This window comes from Solea solea, chromosome 8 (genome assembly GCF_958295425.1).
Source record: "Solea solea chromosome 8, fSolSol10.1, whole genome shotgun sequence".
NCBI lineage: Eukaryota > Metazoa > Chordata > Actinopteri > Pleuronectiformes > Soleidae > Solea > Solea solea.
The window spans coordinates 17,721,961-17,747,446 of NC_081141.1; the positions used below are offsets into that span (position 1 = coordinate 17,721,961).

Below are 25,486 nucleotides of genomic sequence, written 5' to 3' on the forward strand. Positions count from 1 at the left end.
GTAAATTATGAGTGCGCAGGTTGCATCCAGTCATCATCTAAAACATCAGGGTGATCAGGAGGACAAGTCCATTTACTAAACACAGCAGAGTGCAAACTAATCATCAGAGCACTCTCTGTTCATTAAAGCTCTCTTGGACCCAATATTATACTAAATTTCTCAAATGAATAAGTACTCTGTGACCCTACAGAAACCTCCCACCTGATATGACCAAAGGTAATGGCTGGTGGCGTTTGCAGACACATAGATGTACACAGTCTTGTCAATAAATACTGTGGACCAACCATCTGTGCTCAGTTGTCTGCTCCTTAGTTAAGTGCTATTTACACCTGCATTTGCACAGCACGTTTATCTGCACCATACACTGAAGCTGATTCATGGAAACGCTTCTTTCTTTTTTTTTTTAAAGCACAGTCAATAATTTTATCAATCACTGTGGCCACTTAACTCTACACTAGTGCTTGTTTTTTTTGTTTTTTTTTACCAGTAGGTGGCATCGTTGTCCTTCGGTTGCATATAAACAGCATAGACCTGCTAATTCATGCATTTTAAACTTTCATAAAGTGGTGATTATTCCATGTGTGTTCGAACAAATCACCATTTATATCATTTTGGCCATAATGTAATCTAATAGTAGTTATTCTACTGATGAAAAGTATAAAAGTCATTGTCAAATAAAACATTAAGCCACTTATTAGTAGTTCTTTCGGTTTCTCTGGTATTACCGGCTTTCTGAAAAGGTAAATTTTCCCCTCCTCAAATTTAAGATTAACTGATTAGATTAAAACAAAATGCTGTAAATTGCACTTTTTTTTACTATGTAGTCGAGACTTCTACAAACAAAATACAGTAATTAAAACAGGTTTTTTAATTCTACCGTTTTTTTGTTGTGCTACATTACTCCTCCTGCCATTTAACTTGATGCTGTGACCCGACTGGGAAAGATGGAGGTGTCATTACTGTGGTTTTAATGGGATGAATGGCAGCCAGATTCACCAGTTTTCTCCAGGAAGTTGTTGTGTCGTTCTTCGCCGGACTGCATGGAATATGCAGATGAAGGTAATAGGATTAGTTGTCTCCATGTTGACCGAGCTGCTAACCATGTATGTGATTCATCGTTCGCACACCGCATCTAACTAATCATTCCCAGTTTTAATAAATACAGCTGTGTGGAAACTGTCAAAGCAGTATTACATAATATTAACAGAATAATAATGTGACATTTGTATGGTCGTAACGCACTGAAGCAACTGCTCGTGCAGACCGTCTAGGGGCCACGGTGACCCTGCAGACCTTCTGTAGCCATGACATGGATGGCATAGTAATATCTGTCTGTGCAATAAGCAAATTATTTAGTGAAAGCTATGAATCTGCTCTCTGTCTGTTGCACCCACACAGCCCTCATACAGTTGCATTGTTGATAACAGGCAGTGGAAGTTTGCTCATATGCTGACTCTTCTGTGTTTCCAGTTACCGGATTTGTAAAAGGTTTACATGCAAGATGATTCGTGAAAGCAAAGTCTCTGCACTCTAACTTTCACATCTCACCAGTCTTGTATATAGTACTTGAAAGCGATACTTGAGTAAAAGTACAAGTATCTTACCAGAAAATGGCTTTGGTAGAAGTTAAAGTCACCTTTTAAAATAGTCTTAAAGTACCTGACATTTATTGTACTTATTTATCAAATGTAATTTTCTGATATAAAATGTACTTAAGTATTAGAATTATTTAAACAAAGTGAGCAATTACGATTTTGAATATGACATTTATTTATACAATAAAAGCATAATAATAGTTACAGGCGAAAAACTTCGAACAATATTACAAATGTACCTTCTGTCATGAATGATGACAAGCTCTCTCTCAATCTCCCTGTGTCTGCTTGTATTTTTGAAACTTTTTTTGAACTTTTGGAGTCTGTGGAGCTTCTAGACGTCACACTGTGTTGGAGACGAAATCTGCGGTTTATCTGCGTGAACTCCCTAACTCACTGGTTGGCCGCTCAGCTGACAGTCGATAGCTGAAACCCGGCGTCTAGCGTGTACAACAGAAACCCGGAGGCAACTAAACTAGCGACAACAAACAGGCATCACGTCACCAGCTCAACTTTTATTTTGTAGTAACGAGTAACGAAGATGGTTAAGGGAAATGTATCGGAGTAAAGGTACACAGTAAAAGTAGTATTTGTACTACTTGGTTCCATACAACACTGCATCTCACAAGTGTGTTTCCTTCTCTTGCTCTTTTCCTTTGTTTTTCCCTTTGTCTTCCAGCCTAAAAAAAATATACACACGTGTGTAATACAGGCATTCATCGCATTGGGCTTGACATGACTCATTCATGTGTGATTGATATGCATGGCAGCTAACACACCTGTCTGTCTGGTGCAGACACAGCTGTCTCGTTTCTGTCTAAATAGTTGTGCACTAAGGACTTTTCATGATGTGCAATAAAGGAATCAGAGAATGACAATTATACAAGCCACTTAGCCCTGGCTCAAAGACAGGTGAAACAATTTGCAACCTAAAACACAACAAAGGTCACCTATAACCTCTATGAATATTGTTTTTAAATGGCTGGCTACAACTAATATACGCTGATTTACTGTAGTCCAGTCTCTTGCCAAAAAGCACGGGCTTTTCAAGAAATTAATGTTCTCGCAATAATTTCATTACACACGTGATGAGACTCTGCAAACGTGTCTTTTCACACTGTTTCCAAATCATTGTCGTGCTTTGGATAGTTTTAGGTTACAGTGGCAGCTGAGACACGAGGCACACAAGTCCCACCCATCAAGGAATTACTACTCCCATAACAACCCCTCCCACTTGAGACACATCCAGTCTGCAGCTTGGCTAAAACGACGAGTCAGAGGGAGGAGGTGGGTCATTTAACACGGGGAGAGGAGGGCACAGTTGTAAAGAGACGGAGGTAGGGAGGGAAGGTAAATAAAGGAATGTGGGAGAGATAAGATCCTATTTCCAGCCGTCAGGAGTAAATACACAGGGATTTTCAAAGCAAGGAGCAGAGTGAGCGAGGAGAGAGGAAGATCACGTGCTGATCTGGCAAGAAAGATAAAATGCAAGTGAGAGAGTGACTGAGGGAGAGCGGAGTAAATAACCACCTACTGTCAACCGAGAGTGAGCAGCAGCGTGGAGTAGTGCCGGACGGAGGGTTTAATCTGACTGCTGCACCACGCTGAGGAGAGGAAGCCTCCGTTGGATCACAACAGCAGAGGGCACCAGGTGGCCCAGAGGCGTGTGCCTGTGTGTGCATGTGTGTGTGTGTGTTGTGTACACATGCAGGTGTGAATGAGGAGAAAAGCCCCACCATGAGTATCATTCTTAAACCACGTTCACGCTCAACCAGCTCTCTGAAGAACACGGAGGGAATATGGTAAATGGATGAGAAACTTTCTCCTGTTGGCAGCGTTTCCATATTAATCCCGTTGTTGTGTGTGTGTTGTTGTGTTTTGTTGTGTGTTGTGTGTCCTCCATCTGCCTGCTTGTTGCTTTCTGAAAATCTTTTCCCCTCACCAGATTGTCCCAGGTTCTTTCTTTTCATTCCGAGTCCCTGCTGGTTGGATGTGCTTTATTTCAGCTGAATGCTTATGCTTCCTCTTGTGTAGTTCAAGCCCTTGCTTCCCTGCATAGTCCCTGTAGACCCTGTCGATATGGCAATATGTCATGTTAGTCTTACTGTTGTTTGGAGGTGTGGTTCTATCCGCTGTGTCCCTGACCTCAGTGACTCAGTAACAACATGCACTTGCTGTAGTTGTCGTGAACCTGATGTCGGCACATTTTTGTTAAACGGCAAATGAGTAATTCAGTGAGGAATGCACTGTGACACAGATTATTGCTGGATTCTAGATGAAGTGCCACGGCCACAACTCATGCTGGCCTCCCCTCGTGTCTCCTCCCCCCTCGTGTCTCAACTTGTCCTTGCCTGTTATCACTATTTTCCTACGGTGGGGTGAAAAAAAAGTTCCTGATAGCTTTAACATTCAAAGTTAATATTTACATTTGTTCGATTAACGTGCTTTCAGCCGGAGCTGCAAAGAGAGGAAAACAACCCTGGACAGATACACGGTGTCCACGGGGGGTTGTGAAGAGATTGCTCAGCATCATGTGCTTGAAGACCTCCCTGTGGGGTTCACAGTGTTCTCACGTTGTCATTTTGTTAATCTGCTCTGCATCATCGTCGTCGTCCATAGCAGGAATTGACGCCGGTGTGAAAGAAGGACATGTTAATTAGTCCTCTAAGGGGTTGTGGTTCCTCCGATGACGGACAGTACGTGACTCGTCTCATGGTAAAGCTGAGAATCTGGCAGTGCAGTGTTGGTCTTGTATGAGCCATCTTTTTGAATGGCTACCAAAAAGCAGCACTCAGCTGGACTAAGTGTACCGCCTTCTCCATCTGTCCATCTGCCCGCGTCTCTTCTGTCACTCGCTGTCTTATCAAGGACTTTCTTTCCACTAGCAAGCGCATTTTGCATTACCGAAACTACGCGGTGGTTTGTGATATCGGAAAAATTCCAACCGTTTCTGAAAGCTGAGGAGTTGTATGTCAAAGCTGTTTTTGAACATTGGGACTCAAACAAATGCTATTCTATGCTATTCGTTTTATCCTGTTTCAAATTTAACATGCAAAATCTGGTGTTCATGTACAACTACAGTGTTTATTTTAAGGAAAACCAAAAGTTTTTTTGGTTTTTTTACATTTAAAATTGTGGATACACGATTAGTGTAAATTGTAAATAACTGCCAGATATTGAAAGTTATTCTGGAAAAATGGGCAAAAGCAGTCAGTAACAGGACATTTTCTTTCCCTTTTAGGGTTAAAATAAGCAAAAACGTCCAGACAGGCATATTGAGACTTCGGTGTTAGAGGGTTAAGTGGTTCTTATGTTCCTTTAGGAGCTAAACTTAAAGGAATACTTAACATATTTGCATTTAGCTTTGTATTGCTAGAGTAGGGGTAGTATTTGTGAAAAATTGTGCTTCACAACCTCAGTTTCCCCTGAGTTGAGAAATATCTTCATTCTTTAAGTTCCCACCAGTGACACTTGGTCCTGCTAGCATCTGTTAGCATCTGTTAGCAAAGATGGCGGACACTGTTTACATTCTGGGAATGAGGTCCCGTCCCCCTACGAGTGGCTCTAAAAAGTGTAGAATTAGCGTTGCAGTTTCAAGCCTCGGACAAAGTGTCACTCACTGGGCACGTAACAAAAAAAGAATGAAGATATTTCTCGACTCAGGGGAAACTGAGGTTGGGAAGCACCATTAAGTACTACCCCTATTCTCGTAAAACGAAGCTAAATGCAAATCGGTGAAGTATTCCTTTAATCTTCAACACACTGATATTTTCTTATATCCACTGATTTAAAAACCTGTCATATTGCTAATGTTTTTGGCCATATCACTTAGCTCTAACTGAGTGTGTTTGTGCACCTGTATGCTTGTGTGCTCATGCATGTGAGATGTCCCACCCCACTCATCCATGTAAATGCAGCTTTGTGTACAGAGTATTTTTTTTTTGTATATTTCTCAGAATGATGTCTCAGTAAATATTGCTTGACTTTTGGAAAGGATGGGGAGTGGGGGAGGATGTGATGTCTGTGAAATCACACACCTATTGTAGTCATGTGTAGCCCCAACCTCTGTTCTTCAACAGGAATGTGGAATTGCTTCCTCACTTTAAAACCCAGGGTGATGCTGTCATGCTCTGAGATGAAGCGTGGAGAAGTGAGGAATGTTTAACTTTGAATTAGAGCGTTTGCATCTGGTTTTTGTCGTTTTTTTGGCTGGGTTTTTTTCAGACAGGCAGTTGAATCTTGAAGGCCATGTGTTGTCTGGTCTCTCAAAGAGACTCTTTAGTCTCTTTACTTTTATAGTCGCGCAGAGAGGATGAATAGCATTGAAAACAGGTACATATTTGTGTATATATATATATATATATATTATACGAACAGGACGGCTTTGCTTTGCTTTTTAAAACCATGTGATTTGAAATGTTGCTACATTGGCCAGAGTGAACTCTTTGTATGCGTCGTATGATTGACTGAGTTTTCTGAACGATGGAGTGACAGCAAGTACCAAAGCAACGCCACGACAAAAAAGTGAAGGATTCATTTTGCAAAAACCTGGCAGGGCAAGAAACACCAGAAGGAGAGAGAAAAATGTAGAGAGGGAAGAGAGGAAACTGTGACGATAATAATGCACAATGTATTATACAGTACTATAACTTTATTTTTAAAAAGCCAGACCACGTCTCTTTTTCTAGTTCAGCTTTCTGCTTAGCCAAGTCTCGTAGATCATTTTTAAGTATCATCTTCCAAAAAAATTGTCTGACCAATGAGACATCCAGTCTTCTTGTTGTTTATTTTACTCTTTATGTGAGCATCAGTGTTTATGTGTGAGACAGTCATTCATGTGAAGCAAGAAGAGAAAGAAGGAGTCTTTGTTATCAGTGAATGTGGAGTCACTTATCTCCTCACTGTCTTGTGGGTGTTGGCCTCTTCACAGGTTTTTTTTTGGTTTTTTTCTCTTACCCATGTTTTCACGTCACCAGGAGGCTGAATTTAGTTTTGACCTGCTGACATAGAGGGTGAGAGCTGTGTGACAGGAGGATGCTGATGAACACCAATGTGATCCATCAAGGGGTTCTTGTTATTTAATTTTTTTTGCCAGAATATTAATGATCCAATTAACACACGTGTACTGCATGTGTATCAAGCCAGGCAAAAAAAGAAAAAGAACACTTTATCACACACTAATTTTATTTTATTTTATTTTAGGATACATGACACCTAAAAGCAGGGACATGTAAATGTATATGTATATATACAGTATATGTATGTATTTATGTGTGTGTATATATATATATATATGTATATAAACTGTATATATGTCCTTATTTCTACCTTTAATGTTGAAAGTCAGTATAATATCATCCACATGTCACTGTTTTTCAGATTCTGGCTGCTTTAGATGAGTGTGATACAGTTTTTTTATTATATTAGTGTCGTTATCAGTAAAAAACTACTTTTAACCAAACACTTATTACTTGATATTATCCCAATGTTTTATGTGGAAAAACATGTTAAAATATTGGAATATATCAATGTACATGTCACAAAGATACTATATATATATATATATATATATATATATATATATATAGATATATATAGATATATAGATATATAAAGTACAATATGAATCAATGCTTACTCCATGTACTGTATCTGAGAGCTGAGAGTTACATGTTTCAGATGACATAATGTGAATATGAATGGCATGTTTATCAGTGGTGATTTGTGGGATTTTAACATCCTTGGCTTGACAACACATTTGTGTTTAGTCAGCATGGAGGAGAAATCAATTAGTCACAGGATTAATCATTTTCTTTAGACAGCACTTTAATTTGACAGAGCAGGGAATGTTTTCTGAACGGTTAGACTTTTCTCTCATTTGCCGGGACACCAGGTTCACGTTATACGTAATAATAGACAGTCATGTAAGCATGTGACGCAAGAAGTCAAAGGTTGACCAATATGTGTGTGTGCGTGTGTGTGTCTGAGACCTCTCTTAAGTCATGCACATATTTGTTCAGGATCACGTACCAACACAGTCCTCACGCTCTAATAAACATTTAAATTCACAAACACACACGTTCATTCGCAGCCCTTTCATACCGCCAGGGCTCCGTGCGGGTTCTGGTTCCCGAACCTAATGTGGAACCAGATGGTGCGTTTCAAACCTAAATAAAAATAGTTGGTTCTTCCACGCAATCATATTCTGGGTTGTGAAGACGAGCGGGAAGTAGAGGAAGTATGGAGGGAAAAAGTGCCGGTGGTGTGTTAACTTCCGCCTCGAGTAACGCGGAGTAACGTCCTCCCACTTTGGCTTCTCTTAAACTGGCGTGAACGCAGACTGGTTCGCCACAAAGCACCGAGGTTCTGAGAGTCCAGAACAGAGTCGGAACTAGAACCATGTCTGTCTGAAAGCATGATCATAGACGCAATGCATTCCCTCGCCCCTGTCGTGACTTTTGACAACTTGCATTACCAAATAAATAAAACCACAGCACCTGGCAGTCACTCTCTGTTTCCTGGCAGCACTTTGTCGTTTCTTCTTCTTGAATTGAATTGAATTGAACAACATTTTGATATATTTGGCCATTCCTAACTTCAACTATCACATCTAAAAAGCCTAACCCTAAAGCCTTAAGTCTTCACCTCTCAAACTGCTTTACACACAGAGAGAGACAAGCCTCTTCTTGTCCGTCCTCTACTGCCTGCTCTCCTCTGTGTCCCCGCAGCCTTCTAAAATAGAGTGTCATCTTCCCTCTGTGTGCTCGGACAAACAGCTCTATTCTCATCTGCACTTCTCCACCGTTGTTTGGAAAGACTTTTGGAAATCTTTCCCCATCTTATAACAATTTTAAAGCGGACGTTTACGAAAACATTTTTGACATATTACGTAAATCCACTAACTCTCCTTCGCCTCTTGGAAAGGAGAGTTTACACATTACATCTGGTATTGTTGGACGTTTTCTGGAAACACAGACTCTGCTGCAACCCGAGCCTCACTGGCTAACTAACCAACCCTCAGCTGATTATTTATCAAAGACACTCATGCCCTGACTTCTTTCTTCAGAACTTTTCCTAACAGCTCAGTAACATCAAGTCTTGTCTAACTCCTGGAGTGTGTATTAGTTGCTCGAGTGACCTAGGGCAGAAAATGAATGAGTCATTGATTTCTGCCATTTGTGTGCGTGTGTGAGTAAACAGAGCCAGAGGTGATGGAAATTCAAAGCAATGGAGACCAAAGAGCTGTGTGCACCAGTGTCCTCAGTGCCCTGAGGTTTATAGTGTACGTGACCCTGTCGTGTCCTACAGTTTAAAGCCACAGCCTCCATTCTTAATCAGTGTAAGTGACATTACAACTAAGTTCCTTGAGTAAGAAACAACACTGCCGTGTTACAGTGGACTTGGAACATTTTCTACCTAGAAACTTTCTTTCCTCTTTTCCCTCAGAAGAATGAAACCCTCCTCTTGTGGGAAACTATGTCCAGCACACATGCAGGGAATTCCTCTTGTCTACTCACAGCCTCGGGCTAATGCAGCTTAACCCCCTCCTATTCCTTTTCTTTCAAGGCCCTTTATTACTTTTATCTTACTTCATCTGTATTGTTTTTTGTTTTTTTCCTGAGGAGCTGTCTTCAGACATCAGAGAGATATTGAGCTTTAATTAGAAGAGAGTTCAGATATCAGTCGGTCTCCGGTATGTTATTGTTGTGTTTTTGCACAGTGTCCAAAAACGCGCTTGTTGCATAGTGAAACACGTGGATTAAACATTAAATACATGCCATTTCTGATGGAAAGTCACTATATCTTGAATATTATTGTCTCACAAAACTTTGACAGACTGAAAACAGTAGTTGCTGAATATAATTGCTGAATTCATTAGTCGTTATAAGTGAAGTAAAATCTTATCGTTCACTTTTGAGGTGCATGCCAAAATTGACAAGTATAATTGGCTTAGGAATTTAAAATCCATCTTATTTTTTTGGTTGATCCAAGTTCATTTCGAGCCTCCAATAACAGGCTTGAGTGTAAACCCTACATTGTGTTTCTCTAGTAGTTAAAAGGCTGGAACAGGTGGCGTGATGTTTTTGGAGGACAAACAAAAAGTTGCAGACACACTTTAGAAGCAGCAAATATGAGCTTCCCTGCTATTTTCTTTTTTTGGACAATAATTCCCTTTTTTGGAGTGAACTGTGTTGTGTTGGGTGAATACAGGCCTATTGTCTCGGCCTCTTATGTGATGCTGGATTTGCCTCCCCGCTTAATGGAAATCCACTTGCTGGTTATGCTCAGGCTTTTTATTGAATCTCACAACATGGTTATAAGGGCGTTGACATTTTTCCCTTTTCTTGTAATAGGCGAGATGCTTATGTTTCACTCCCACAAAGGGCATGTCTGTGCAGTGACACTGTACACATGAGCATATTATGCACACGCAGACACTCCGTGATGACGCCGAGCATCGGTGTAGGCCGTCAGACGAACAGTGTGATGATGAATCACTTGTTAAACATACGCTCTCTGTATTATGTTTCAGCACTGACAACACCATCGCTGTGTGTGTGTCTTGTACGCAAACATCATGTGCGTGCCGACACACATCTGTCACACAACGTCAGCAGCAGAACAAACCAAACGGTGCCTGGAATGACGACTTTACAAGTCAGTTGTTTGAGTCCGAGCCGCTGTATGCGACTTGAGTGCGGATTGGTGTTTGTGGACGAGTGTGCGTCCAGTTTATGAAGATGAAACTGGGTGAAAGTAACAGTGGGGGGAGTCGGGGACAGAGATTGTTGTGTGAGATCAAAACAAACTTGGGAGGAAAAATTAGCTGCATTCGTCGTAACTCCCTCTCTTTTTCTCTGTGCGTTTGTTTTTCTAAGAGCTGCTTAGAGAAGAGGACGCGGACAATACGATTGCCCTTCCCTCAGACATCAGGCAGACAGTCAGACTATCTCATTCCACATCTGAAGCTCACACTCACTTAGGTCTCGCGTCTCTGAGAGACACAGCAGAGAAATAGCTTAGCGTTTAGCCAGTTATTTGTAGTGGAAAATATGATTGGCATGTGCTGCCCGGGCTCTGTTATTGGTACACTATTGAATTTGATGTGAGAAATAAATGGACCAGAAAGTGTTGAAAATATTTAGCATATACTGTACTGTATATACGTATATATATATATATATATACATATATGTATATATATATATATAACTACAGATTTTGTTAGTCATCACACCTCTGCTTACCTTACCCTACATGTAATTCATAGACTGCACTCAAGAGACATCATTGACACAGTCTCTAACAGATATAAGTGGAATGAGAGAGAGAGAGAGACAATAATAGATCCCATCCATAATACTTGCTCGTAAGACTGAGCCAACAAGGTCTGTGCCAGAGATGTTGCATAGGAGAAAAAAAACAAAAACATAATGACTCCTTCCTTTCTCGCACAACAAACCTTGTTAAACACAATTTATAGTGATACGTTGCTGAATGGGGAGAAAAAAAATGGATGAAATCAAAATGGAGAACAGGGAAAATATCGCCTAAGTTGAATAAGCATCTGCGCAGGTTGTCCTACTGTGTATTGGTTAAGGTGTAGGATGTGTTAGATTAAACGTGTGTTTGTTTCCGTCGTTAGGTTCATGGTGTCAAAGGGGCTCACCCTTTGAGGTCACTGTGTGCATTATGTGTCATGCTGAGGGAAATCAAACCCCCCCCCATCCCCGACCTCAGCATTCACTGTTGGATTGCTCGGGTGCCCTAGCGATGAGGGAGATATCCCAGGGGACGGGCATTAGGCATCATCACCTTATCGCCCGGGAGAGGAAGCAGCTCGCCATGACATCAGAGTGGGAAATGATGTTGTTGCTGTTTCAGAAACAGTGGCAGAGCAGAGGCATTACTTGCAGCCCTGCACGCGTTTGTAATAAAGTGTTTCAATTGTGGTTGTGTGCGGCGACGACCTCTCAAAGTCTGCTGCTAATCACAATCATCCAATAATTGTGCATGTAATGAGTGACTGGCTGATTATAATTGCAGTATTATGAGCATATTTACGTCAGCAGTGCGTGAGGTTTTATTGAGAAAAAAATGCTGTAGTTGTACAAGAACACCAGATTTTGTGTGTCAAATTAGAAAATTGAACAATGTAAAACATATTAAGTTTATTAAGTAATACTTTTTGTGCAATTCTTTTCACATTTGTGCAAACGTGTCTGCGATATGCTCGGTGTTCAAGGGTTACGTCAATCGCTCACCATGCTGTCGTACATTATGTCTCTTTAGCATAACGTTCAACATAAAAACAAAGAAATCTCTCGACATGAACTGGATCGAGATAATGTTTCCATTCTTCTCAGTACTGAATAAAATGATATACCCTAGTCTGACCTTTGTCTTATTTGTCTCTTTTTTGTATCTGCAGCTTCGATGTGGACAATGGCACATCGTCAGGCCGCAGCCCCCTGGACCCGATGGCCAGCCCGGGCTCAGGCCTCATCCTGCAGGCCAATTTCGTCCACAGTCAACGGAGAGAGTCATTCCTCTACCGCTCTGACAGTGACTACGACCTCTCCCCCAAGTCGATGTCCCGAAACTCCTCCATTGCCAGTGACATGTGAGTGCATGATGGGGTTTTTGCGAAGATCTCTGCCTGTGTGGATCTGTATCATGACTGGATGTTTATCACACCAGGTCTTACAGCTGCTACAGTGATTGCTCTGGCCCTGATGGGAAGTGTGCATGACCAACAGCTTCAGTGTCTCAGTGTAGTGTCACTACACTTCACCACATACAATATCACGCACTCAGGATCCAAAATTCTTCATTATGTCAGTATCATGTAATATTTACATTCATATTATCATTTTAACACCAACTGCTGGCCTGTTTTTTTGTTTTTTGTGTGGTACATATGTACACATACTGTTTCCCACACCATGGTGGATATCCAGTTGCATACTTGGTGCTACAGGAAATAAAATATTGACCGAAAACCCAGCATTTCGATCCATCCTGCGGGAGAAAAAACATGTCCTGCAGTAACCTTAGACTTCCTGCTGTGTTTTGCTCTGGAGTATAAAGACCAGTGACCCACTCTCACTATCCAGTTACCGCGTTAAAACCCACTGTGAAAGGTTTTTAAAGTCGTCTGCTTATAATAGAAGGAGGACGTTTAGCTATTATCTTAGAGGAAAGTCATATTAAGAAAACAACAATAGAGAGTAAACGTTTGGGTAAAGGCAGCCATCATCAAACTTATTCTCCTGCCCTTCAGTTTAAAAAGCACACCCTTTTTTGACTTAAAGGCAAGATGTTTCAACCCACAGTTGCCACACTGTCACTTCACATTTGACTCCTCCGTGACACTGGCACATTCCTGTCACCTGAGTGGATGTTTACACCTTTCAGTCTTCACACCCATAACATCGTGATCAAACATGAATACGACTCAAAGTGTATAGATAAAGTTCCTTTATAGCGCCGTGTGTTCTGTGTTACAACTGAGGCCGGCTCTACGCAGGGGCAAGAGGGGGCAGAGCCCCCTTAAATAAATGTCTTGCCCCCTCAAATCGAAATTTTGGAATTTGAGAAAGCACATTTTAATATACTCACAAATTAATATACATTACAAGTTGACAAAATAATCTGCAGTAGTGGAAAAATCCGCCGAAAAAGGGACACACATGATGCCCCCTTCACATTTCTGACTGCCCCCTCATATATGCCTGCCTAGAACCGGCCCTGGTTACAACGCTCGTTCTGAAAACTGCTGAATTTGATGCGATGACCCTTTAACCCTAAACCCACCCTCCCTTTTTTTTTGACCTTTGCTAGCACACTCTTCTGTTTCTAATATTGAGGCCACTTTCTTTGTGTCTTTCAGTCATGGAGACGATATGATTGTAACGCCATTTGCACAGGTAAGTGCTCTAGTCGTGCTCCTTCACACGTCATCTTAAGGGATGAAGCACTGAATCATTCCGTCTTCTTCTTCTCCTCTCAGGTTCTCGCCAGTTTGAGAACTGTACGAAACAACTTTGGTGCATTAACTAATCTACAGCAAGAAAGACCGTCCAATAAGTAAGTCTCCCAATGTTCTCCTTTAGCCCAGTCGCATGCTGCACGCTGCCCTGTGCTGTGTCAAGTCTCAGTCATTGTCTGGCGTTGCATCGCCATCTGCTGTTCACATTGAGTACTACAACAACAGTAGTTTTATCACAGCGCTGTGCTCCTAATAATGGTGTTTTTGTTCTGTTTCAATCATGACAGGAGATCACCCATGTGCAACCCACCACCCATCACCAAGACCACCTTCACAGGTATGTAGACAAAAAAAGAGGGACATTGTGTGCATGTGTGTGTGTGTGTGTGTGTGGTAATAATAGTATTAGTACATTGTGCCACATGAACGTTTGTGTGTTTTTGGAAGATGTTAGCCTGGATGACACGGTGGCTGACAGAGGCGAATAAAACGTCCAAGTCGGAATGTAAATATGTTGAGCTTAAAAAATGGCATGTGTTGCAGAGCACTGGATCAGTTTGAACGAATGCACGGAGAGGAGAAAACTAAAGGTGCAACTAAAACCAAGTATTTTCCATGTCAGTAGCTCTGTTATTGTCTTGTCTTTCCCATCTAAAGTGTTAGCAGGTATAATTATTTCGTCGATACTTTTTGTAGAACTGTGAACCTTAGTTTCCTCTGTACTTGTCCATCACCGTAAATGTATCAGTACTTCATAGTCATAGTGTATTATATATAATTGCACAGTTTGTCTGGTTTGAGTTAGATTCCGACGGAGCGTTGTCCTTGAAAGTAATCGTAACCTCACTGGTGGTTACAGGGGAGAGGCCGTGTAAGGTCCACTATAAATAGATTATTTAAACTGTGTTTTGACTCCAAGCAGAAAACCATTAACACAAGCATTCCTGCACATTGTAAACAGAAGTTAAGACAATGTGTTACCCGCGCGAGAAGGGAGACAAACGGTCTCTTGTAAGGACACGTCCATATTTTCCCTCCCAAAAATCCAGGTCCTGCAAAAACTGATCATACTGTATGACACGGTTGTTTGAGAGTAATGACTGCTTGACTGAAGAAGCAAAGACTTGCTGAAGCAGTGACTGCGTAATCATGCAGAGAAAGACAATAAATTAATAATAATATTATAATAATAATAATAAGACAAATGAATAGATGCTCGGTAGTTCAGTCAGAGTTTAGGCTGTGTGGGATTAAAGAAATGGACAATTCTGTCTTCATCTCTCTTTTGGAGGGACATGGAAAAAACAAATAAATATATATAAAATGTCAATTAATGCAAGATTAGAGGAAAAAAGTATGAACATTTTGTTTACTGGCACAATGAAATCTCTGTTGCCCTAATATTTTGGTTTAAACTGTGATGAAATTTAAGTGAGAATATTAAAACAAAGGTTATTCATGTCACAACAGTGTATCGTTCTCTCCTTTCGGCAATGATTCTGTTTGTCTTCCTCCTCCTCCTCCTCCTCCTCCTCCTCCTCTCATCTTCAGCCGCTCGCAGTCCGACTGTCGAGCTGCTCCAGTACATAGTTTGGCTGCAGCCCTGCATCTGTGCAGCAGAGTGGCCTCTCCGAGCGCCGGTGTCTGATGTCGCACTAAGCATGAGAAGAATGTCATTGACGTCAGTGCAGCTGCTGTCAGAAAGAGTAGCACCCCAGCTACTGACACCACACTGGGGAGTGAGACAGAGACAAGAGAAAGGGGAGAGACGGAGAGGGGAGACAAAAGGGGGGAGGAGGAAGGATGTTCAGAGATCACTGGAGGAGACGAAGCATGCAGGAGTAAAAGGTGCTGAATGAAGGCAGAGAGGCAGAGATTAGTCAAAGAGAATGAAGCGACAAAGGATGGGGGGGGCAAAATAATTTAAGCGATGAGCAGAGGCTGTTCTTCATCTCTACAAATTGTGATAAATTAGATCTAGAAACTTAAAACTAAGTGGATTTAAGTCTTTTTAAATTCTACTTGTTAGGAAGAATTGGCATCACACGATTAGATCCATGCATTTGTATTTGAATTACATCTATGACCCATTACCTCCACCACCACCCATCCCCAGATCACATATCATTAAAACTGTGTGTTCCCAAATTAGTCATGGCATCAATATTAATAGGCTTCTGACAAGGGGACATTTTCTCTTCACATAGACTGACTTTGAGAGAGGCGTGTCCACGATTTCAAGAGAGGATTCTCAAATTCTTAACTGATTTCCAAGACAAGGGAAGACGGCGCACGCGTAACGACAGATTTATAATATTACACTTGTGAGCGAGCGCCAGACTTCGTTGTTTAAACAAAAACACATTCAGACACTTTCAGGGATATCAAACTATCAAACACTACGTCAGAATAAAAACAAGACATGGAGGTTGACTGTTACAGCTGTTAAACTTGTGTGTTTTGTGCTCAGAAACATCAAAAAAAAAAAAAAAGGAAATTTAAAAACTGAATGAAGTCATGGCTGGGAAGACAGCATTACATGGCTTATAAATGCTGCAGTGTGATTTTGAAATAAAAGTAGTATTCATCACAAATGGAGCTTGTACTAGGTGCTGCTAAAAGATTCTAACATTATTATTATTTGTATATCTGGTATCGGTCTGGTATCAGGTTTCTGCTCATGCACACAATTGCTACTCTCGTGATCTTGAATCATAACAAACAAACAAGTTTAATATTTACATAATAAATATCCAATCGTTGACATTATGAATACGTCTGCAACCCTTTACATGACGGGGTCATTTGGCCTGATACTTTGTTCAGAGCAGCCTCAAATCAAAACAGTTCCTCGAGTGTTGGGAGAGAAGGATCGGGGCCCAGAATCTGGCAAATGATAAAAGAAATCCACGTAAAAGAAAGTAAAGATTACTCTGCTATCTTTGCTGTATCACTGGCCATGCGCTTGTTAAACTGTCTCATCTGGTGTCTTGTGTGCACGGACACAGTAGCACAGGGTGCTCACAGCTCTTCTGTATTATTCCGGTCCATGTCTTGTCACTCTCCCTTCCTCATCCACAGTGCAGTCCTCTCAGGCTTTAGGTACAGCTTGGGGAGAGCAGCACGTTTGGCTACCAGGGACGCCGAAGCAACAGCAGCCCACCCCCTATACACACAGCATCTATAGGAAATATTGGCCAACACACACAGCACCGGACTTTACCCTTTGCTTCATGGATACCATGGATATTTTCATTAGCACAGAGGCTAAGAAGACATAATCATGATGTGTTATGGTTAGCATTTTGTCTGGTGTTCTGTATATGCATGTATGCATGTGTGTGTGTGTGTGTGTGTGTGTGTGTGTCTGTTGAACATGTCAGGATGCTCTGAACAAGCTCATGTTTGCTCTGTGCTGGACAGTACTGACATGGACCCTCACTGGTTTTGAGCCTCTCACTGGATCCCCGTTTCCCACGTCCCTGTCTTCCCTCCATCCCTCCTTTGACAGATATGGGCCTGCTAAGCAGACTGTTGTTCATTCTGCTACATGACTGGAATTACACCTCTCGAATGAATGATAGATTTATCCCTATACACCAAGATCACTGAAAGCGATACGTGTGCTGTGTGTGTGGGGGACAGTGAGGGAGTGTGAGGGAGAGAGTGTTTTTTTTTTTTTTTTGCTCCGTGGTTTCCCCCCCTCTGTCTTTTCTGCTGTGGTTTCCATTTATTTGGACACCCAGCACGGACTTTTAGGTGGCTGTTTGCCATCCATCACCTGCGTCTGTGCTCCGTGGACTTGTGGCTGGCACTTAAAAAGGAGGAATATTGGATTTGAGTTTTGTCACTGCATGGGAGGTTTCTTTTCACCAAGGAAGATTTGCCACATCTGATTAACTTTTTGGTCAGGATACAGGACAACACCCAGGCCTGTACAGCTGGCCCTGCTGTCCAGTATGAAGAGTCACCCATGTGTCTACTCGGGGTATCCCAGCTTAGCTGTTTGTGGAGTGGGAGACCCCGTGCCTGGACTGTCCACTAGCCCTCTGAAGCGGGCCCTTACTGACCCCTTGCCCTCCTGTCTTGCCCCTGCAGAGGAGGCCTACCAGAAACTGGCTACTGAGACCCTGGAGGAGCTGGACTGGTGCCTGGACCAGCTAGAGACACTGCAGACAAGACACTCCGTCAGTGAGATGGCTTCCAACAAGGTAAGAAAAATGGAAAAGTTTACACCAACCTGTAAAGTCAAAGCTTTAATTTCCATGAATTTTGTTCTAAGAGTTTCAGACTTAAAGTTATAGAAAAGCACTGCGTTATTTACTGAATGATGCAGAAGGTGCAACACAGAATTCACCGTGTTGTTGTGTTTTTGTGGCAGGAGGGATCAGGATGTGCTAATAAACTTTATATCATATAAATATGTGGTTCAGATACAGTGCTTGTTGCCGGTTACAGAACTTATTTGTGATTAAATTGGCTGCATATGGCACTGTATTTACAAACTAACTTTAATTTGGTGGTGTACAGTTTTCACTGGCTTGAAATAAATTCCCATTTGCAGGAGCATTATGGAACATGTTTATTTTATAAGGACAGATTTTTGGAGGTATATATATCATCTATAGGATTTAGTATATACTGTCTATATATATATATATCTCATAATATAGTATACAATCTATACATATGATTTTAGTGTTTGGAGGGAAGCTGCTATGCTGCTTTGAATGCTGATCAGCTCTGGTGATGTCACACACTGTGATGTCACGAGAGGGAGGGATGAACCAAGAGGAGAGGCAGGGAGGACAGACGGACAATGGAATTGCACAAAATGCTCACACTTGCTGTCGATGTTACAACAAGCACGACCCGCACATCGTATCTACCTCATCTAAATGTGAAAGGATTTAGGAAACAAAAGCTCCCGTAACATACCCTGCCTCACTATCACCCATACCCCTGCCTCACCAGGACAGCTATCTCTGGTTGTCATGGCAACAGCCACAGGCCCAACCGTCCTCCTATCTCGCAGCAGCACACACTATAGGTAATACAGTCGCTGCATCTACCACACAGCCGTTACTTGTTGTGTCTGTTACCTGCCAACTTTCATTTATCGGCGTTTAACACACGCCTTCATTCAGCAGAAATAAAAAATAAAAATAAAAAAAAACATGTCCTTCCTTCCCCTTCAAAGAAAATTTAACACAATTCGACATTTCTTCCTAATGTGTGATGTGTGGTAACTGTCCTGTGAGAATCCCCATGTATTCTGCTTTAACAATGTCCAGGATTGTTCAAATTCTGCAGCTTATGCATGTAAACCTTGGATTATCAGTGATCTCATATAACAACAAGATACCAAGGATGACACACCTGTTTGCCCTCATACCAAGGGCGTTTACTATTAATATTGTATTCACCTGAGATACATAGTCTATCACTACACGTCACGTGTGATAAGGAAAGTTGACTCTGTGATTAGTGTTGTGCTGGTTGGACGACATGGTGGTTGTAGTTTAGGATGCTCTCGTGCAGCAGCTCGTCTTCCTCTTCCTCAGCCACGTCAGAGTTTGGATTTCAGATGCAGTGCTTTGCTTGACTTCCACTGCGTACTTTTGTTGTAGAGTTGAACGTGTTATTTGCGTCATGTGCTTTATGTTTGTTTGGGTGGCTTGTGTTGAGCTGCGGTGTCGGATCACGAGCCTCTTGGCGTCATCATTTTAGTAGAAGTGATGTGAGCGCGAAGCGGGAATATAAATAGTGACATAATTACATAAATGTAACCTTCCTAACCATTCATGAAACGGCTTTGAACTGCTGCTGTCCTATGCAACATGCTTTTACTCAAATCTAGTGCTCTAGTGATGGTCCAAAAATGCTGAAATGATGATTATCAGTCGTAGTACTAGCATACCTTGTGGTACATAGTTAAACAAATTGTAAAGCAGGGACCCTTGACATTAGGTCATCTTATGGCTTGAGTCATGTCAGTAGATAATAGCAGAATCTTAAAGCAATACTTCACCGATTTGCATTTAGCTTTGTATTGCTAGAATAGGGGCAGCATTTTTGAAAAATTGTGCTTCCCAACCTCGGTTTCCCCTGAATCAAGGAATATCTTTATTCTTTTTTTTGTTACGTGCCCACCAGTGACACTTGGTCCGAGGCTTGAAACTGCAACGCTAATTCTAAGCTTTTTAGAGCCACTCGTAGGGGTACCAGACCTCATTCCCTAAATGTAAACAGTGTCCACCATCTTTGCTAACAGTTACGCTAACAGGAAGTGTCACTGGTGGGCATGTAACAAAAAAGAATGAAGATATATTTCACAACTCAGAGGAAACTAAGGTTGGAAAGCACAATTTTTCAAATATACAACCCCTATTCTAGCAATACAAAGCTATTCTAGTAGGGTTATTCAAAGTATTCCTTTGATAGACGAACAGTACTTACCAGCCATGCTAAAATGTAGTTAGCCTTTATTTATTGTCAACTTGGAGATAGACTATCAGAAATGCTGGAATGTTTATGTTCAACATTTTAATATAAATATTATGGCGGCACCATTAAAACCCCTGGATTTTGCCTTCATGTTATTTCATATCATTTCTAATTCCAATGTTCTTACAAAAGTAGCTTTGTGTATTAGTTGTTTATTGTGTGTTTTTTGTTGGCTTGTTTTATCTCAGGTCTTAAACATTACTCGGTTTAAAACCATCATTTGCCAGTTTATATCAATGAAATCAGTGTTCAGTCAGTTTGTTTGTTTTTTTTACACTGTTACTGGCTTCTTTATTATTACTGGCTAGGTGTTAAAGTATTTCCTTCTTCACATTAAACGGCCAGCAGACTCACGCACCGCTCATAGGCAGAAGAACATTCGTTTCATTTAACAGCGCTCGCAATTAGTGTGTTCCTGCTCCCTGAATAAATGTGCAATGTGAGAAAAAGAAAAAGAAGAAATTGCGGCCGTGATCTGGAGGTGTCTTGGGCTATATACAGCAGGGAGTGGATATTTTTGGTCATTCTGCCGAAGAACAAATTACAAACAAGTCACAGCTAAGCTCGGTGTGACACTTTCCAATTTTTACCCAATAAACTGTGTTCACACCTCTCGGCGAAGCGAGCAGAAATGTGTGTATTTGCTTGATGGAGAGAATGGGTGTGTGTGTGTGTGTGTGTGTGGATGGGCCACACCAGTGCATGCTCCCGCAGGGAGTAAACACTGTGTGTGTGTGTGTGTGTGTGTGTGTGTGTGTGTGTGTGTGTGTGTGTGTGTGTGTGTGTGTGTGTGTGTGTGTGTGTGTGTGTGTGTGTGTGTGTGTGTGTGTGTGTGTGTGTGTGTGTGTGTGTGTGTGTGTGTGTGTGTGTGTGTGTGTGTGTGTGTGTGTGCTGAGCTTCTGCTGTCCTGCTTGGCTCCGAGTCAATCAAAGCCATTGAATGTTAGTTAGCCAGCGGCCTCATCTGCTCCAGCCTGTCTGTAAATTACTCACAGAGCTCGGCTGGCTGTTGAGGTGGGGTGTAAAGTAGGCAGAGACAGATTTGGTCCCTTTTCAATCCATGAAGCACTGGACCGTCACGGCCGCACCATCAGCGTGTGCACACTCAGAGAGAGTCTCCTGCTCTCAACACGATTCACAACAGATTCTCAAAACATATTTTTTCTGTATGGAATTAAAATCACGTTGCCCAAGAGAGCTCCAAAACTGCTTTTACCTGCATTGTTGTCTGATAACCTGAGATCTGTTCTCCATAATCTTAAGATATTAGCTGTGGTTGTTCTTAAACCATTATTTTTAGCTTTGAATTGATGATGTGACTTCTTTATAAGTTTTTATTTAATATGAAGTGTTTTTTTATGTAAGACCCGACTAAGGAAATCTTTTTCTTCTTAATCAGTCCATGGAACTTATTTAAAAGAAACAGTTAGATGTTTTCCCTTTTATATTAATTTATTCATTCTTGTTTTCCACTAAAGCACCAAGGTCTTGAGCTCAGTGACACACTCAGCAGCCTCTGTAGTCAAATGAACCCACTTTACATGACTGTGGCGCTCATTCTTTTTGTCCATTTACTGACAACATCTCATCTGTGAGTCACACATGAACACACATAAAGGCAAAAGGTGAAATCTTGTCTCATGCTGGATGAGGTAACCCGTGCTTATTCATCATATGCTGTACACAGGGTTAGCTCATTCAGCACAACACAACACATTCATGCCCACACGTGCACCTACTCTGTGCACGCACACACACACACACACACATGCACACACAAGAGCACATCCCTTTGCACTGCAGGAATTAAAAGATAAAAAAAAACCCGAAAGGGGTGATTTTCCACTGACTTTAGATCCAGCCAATCACAAGCAGTCTTCATGTCAATTCCAATCCAAGCCAATGGGAGGCTGTGATGAGCTCATACTCCAGCCGTACCTGAGCTCTGATTTGCTGCCGTCGTGTGACAGAAGCAGCCTGTGCTCTTCACATGGGAGTTTGTGTCATAGCCATAGAAGCAGGGCAGGCAGCCAGCCCGATTCAGGAGCTAGTGATTTAGAAAAGTATCTTTCCTGGTGCTTTTGGCATCTACCAAGCATCTGCTCCGTCACAGCCTCACCAGTGTGTTCCTGTATCTGAGTCTGTGAACAACGCTTTCTCTGGATGTTTCTGTTGATTTTGGCGAGGACAGACAAAAGATGCCTCATTTATGGATTACACCGTCTTTACTGCTGATTTACACTGAACTGAGCTCAGAAGGTTGCTCAGGTTGAGGTTTTCCCTTAAACTTAATCTGTTTTTTTGATCTGTTGGATCTGTTGATTTATCAAAATGCCTGAAGCCAATTATCTACTCTCTGTTTCTTGGGGATATATAAAGGTAAGCTGTGCTCTCAGATGAGTGTATTTTTTATGCATTATAACAAGGTGTTTTCTTCAGTTAAAATGAATTTCCAGAGAGTGGGAGTGTTTTGTAGACTCTGATTTATTGTTGACGCAGATTTGGATGCAGGGTAAATTCAGCACAAAGAGAAAACTACTAAATATTGTCCGTCTGTGTGTGTGTGTGTGCGTGTGTGTGCATGTGGGTGTGTGTGTGTGTGTGTGTAGAATGGATCCATGCCAACACGATACTCGTGAAACTGCTTGTGTGACACTTGATTGCACTGTACGGGAAAATTAGTGTTGAGTTTGGCTACAAATTTGAATAGAAAAAGTATATACACTGTATATATTGTTTTTTTTTTATTTGTTTTAAAGAACACAGGTGTATGGCCACATATGTTATCATAGATTTTTTTTCTGCTCTCTTAATTACCTGACAAAAGCCCCCACCACAGATGGCTCTTAGCCTCTTGTGTCTCCATTTTAAAAAGCCTCCCAGTGAATACCCATGGGTGTTATTCAATGGGACGTTAATACACAATTGCACAGTAAGCACTTTGCAGTGTTGTAATGGTCTATTTTAAGTGATCTGTATTGATTTGTATAACTAATCAATAGACAGACATTATGCATTCCGACCAAAGCCAGAATAATGGGAGACAGTGTCGTGGCTTTGTTCTATAGTCGTTGTTTTTTTTTTCTGCTGTTTTGCAATCTGACGTTATGAAACAGAAAACACTCGAGCGACTCCCTGATTTCAAGCATTCTCCTCCGCATCAATCAGCTGGGTTTTCGAATCAAAAGCCAGAGCTCAATTTTGGTCTGCCACTCCAATTAGGCACAGGACAGAGAGCGGAGAATGGGGTGAGGGGGAGCAGGCAGGCCAGGCACGGAAAAAGAGAAATGGAAAGAAAGGCACTGGCAAAATAGGCTACTGATTGTACACTTTTCTGGTAGTAGTGCTCTGTCCGGCTTTGTGATGTGTTTTCACAAGCAATGGGGACTATCCTGGGCACAGCTTCTGCGATATGACTGGTTATTAGTTGTTGTTTATTAGCTCTGTTGCATAATATTCATCCTCACCTATTGTACAAGATGCACCCAGCTGGATTGATAGCAGTATTAAAATGTTGGCATCTTGAATTCATACGTCTACATAAAAGAAAGTCCAAAGTTTCCAAGTGTACTTGTTGTTTTCTAGTAAAGGATTGTTAGGTTTTGAGATGCGTGACTTTGAGTTCGTCACTGCTCATTTGCATGAAGGTGAAGCCCAAGCTGCGTCGTGCAAATCGGAGGAGACTCACCACCTTGAGAATCTGCAGGCTTTCGATCTAAAAGAAATTAAAAAAAAAAACAAAGGCAGCAACTGCATTCTTATGTCTTATCAAACATCTATTTAGAAACACGGCTCAGTGGAACATTTTTTGTCACAAAAGGGAAGGTTTTCAAATGAGCAGCCATCTTGGTCTGGCAGCCTCCTGCTCACAGGTGAAGGGGTTTATCCATCCAGGTGCAGACAGTGTTTTGGTGGTTGGAGAAGGATCCTGTCGGTCATCTATTGGAAAGCGTGGCAATCCCTCCTGTACAAAAAAAATTACCTTAAAGACAACAATTCCAATGAAAACAAAGTTTATTTGCTCATTGAAATGTTCTTGCACTTCTCTTCCATAAATGTGTATGTGGTGTTTCATACATAATCAAGTTTTGCTCAGTGTTACACACAGTCAACCAATCGTGTGTGTGTTTGTGTGTTTGTGTGTTTGTACGTCTGCAGTTCAAGAGGATGTTGAACAGGGAGCTGACTCACCTATCAGAGATGAGCCGCTCTGGGAACCAGGTGTCCGAGTTCATCTCCAGCACGTTCCTGGGTGAGTGACGTCACACAGGGATATTTTTTAAATGTTTTAGTTGAGCCCCTCCCACACAGAAGAACCTGAAGGACACCAAACATTGTCCTCATATTCACCACTCACATGTGTCTCTTTGCATCTCTCCAGACAAGCAGCATGAAGTGGAGATGCCGTCCCCTCAGATGCAGAAGGAGAAGGAGGAGAAGAAGAACAAGCCCATGTCTCAGATCAGCGGGGTGAAAAAGCTGCAACACTCCTCCAGCCTCACAAACTCCAATATCCCACGCTTTGGGGTGAAGACGGAGACAGAGGATGAGCTTGCTAAGGTGTGTTTGTGTGGGTAAAGAATATAAAGAGAGAAAGTAATAACACTAATAATGAAGGATTCTAATTGTGTCTTCAATTCCTTTTGCAGGAGCTGGAACATGTGAATAAATGGGGCCTTAATGTTTTTAAAATCTCAGAGTTCTCTGGGAATCGGCCACTAACAGTCATGATGTACACAATATTCCAGGTGATGGTCGTCACGTCTTCTGTCGCTCTTAGATAATAAACGCCTGTCGGATGTCAAATTTGTTTTGACCCTGTCTCTTGTGTTTTCTCTCTGTTTTGTTTTGGTTTTTTAGGAGAGGGACTTGTTAAAAACTTTTAAAATTCCACTTGACACCTTTATAACGTACCTGATGACCTTAGAAGACCACTATCATGGCGATGTGGCCTATCACAACAACATTCATGCTGCTGATGTTACCCAGTCAACACATGTGCTGCTGTCCACCCCTGCCCTTGAGGTGAGGTGCATGTGCGAGCACACACATACACACACACACACACACACACACACCATGCCTCCACAATCGCCCCCAATCAAACTCTTGTTCAAAGTCCAATCAATGGCACTCACTTGCAAGGATATTTTTGTCCAGTGATTTTATTCTCTCATCAGTGAACTCCTTCCCTTTGCTCTGTGCTTGGTTCCTTTCCTTTTAGGCTGTGTTCACAGACCTGGAGATCTTAGCTGCCATCTTTGCCAGTGCGATACACGACGTGGACCATCCTGGAGTCTCCAACCAGTTCCTCATTAGCACCAGTGAGTCTAAATCTGGCGCCGTCTTAGCAGCTACGTCAGCGGCTCAGCAGTGAGATTGGTGCATGTTCA

At 41.7% G+C, this 25,486-nt stretch overlaps 1 protein-coding gene across 5 annotated transcripts in view; it reads left to right on the forward strand.

The window, feature by feature from the left end:
* The window catches only part of pde4d (phosphodiesterase 4D, cAMP-specific), a 166,952-nt gene that overhangs the window by 135,470 nt on the left and 5,996 nt on the right, over positions 1–25,486 (forward strand). For 4 of the 5 annotated variants that reach the window (XM_058636022.1, XM_058636021.1, XM_058636023.1 and 1 more), the window contains 10 exons: positions 12,028–12,219; positions 13,489–13,525; positions 13,609–13,685; positions 13,875–13,924; positions 17,686–17,798; positions 24,252–24,345; positions 24,475–24,653; positions 24,743–24,841; positions 24,954–25,118; positions 25,318–25,417. In XM_058636022.1, coding sequence (XP_058492005.1) covers positions 12,028–12,219; positions 13,489–13,525; positions 13,609–13,685; positions 13,875–13,924; positions 17,686–17,798; positions 24,252–24,345; positions 24,475–24,653; positions 24,743–24,841; positions 24,954–25,118; positions 25,318–25,417 — 1,106 coding nt within the window. Of the gene's footprint in view, positions 1–2,896; positions 3,398–12,027; positions 12,220–13,488; positions 13,526–13,608; positions 13,686–13,874; positions 13,925–17,685; positions 17,799–24,251; positions 24,346–24,474; positions 24,654–24,742; positions 24,842–24,953; positions 25,119–25,317; positions 25,418–25,486 lie in introns of those variants that run through there. The other variant, XM_058636024.1, reaches the window with a different exon arrangement.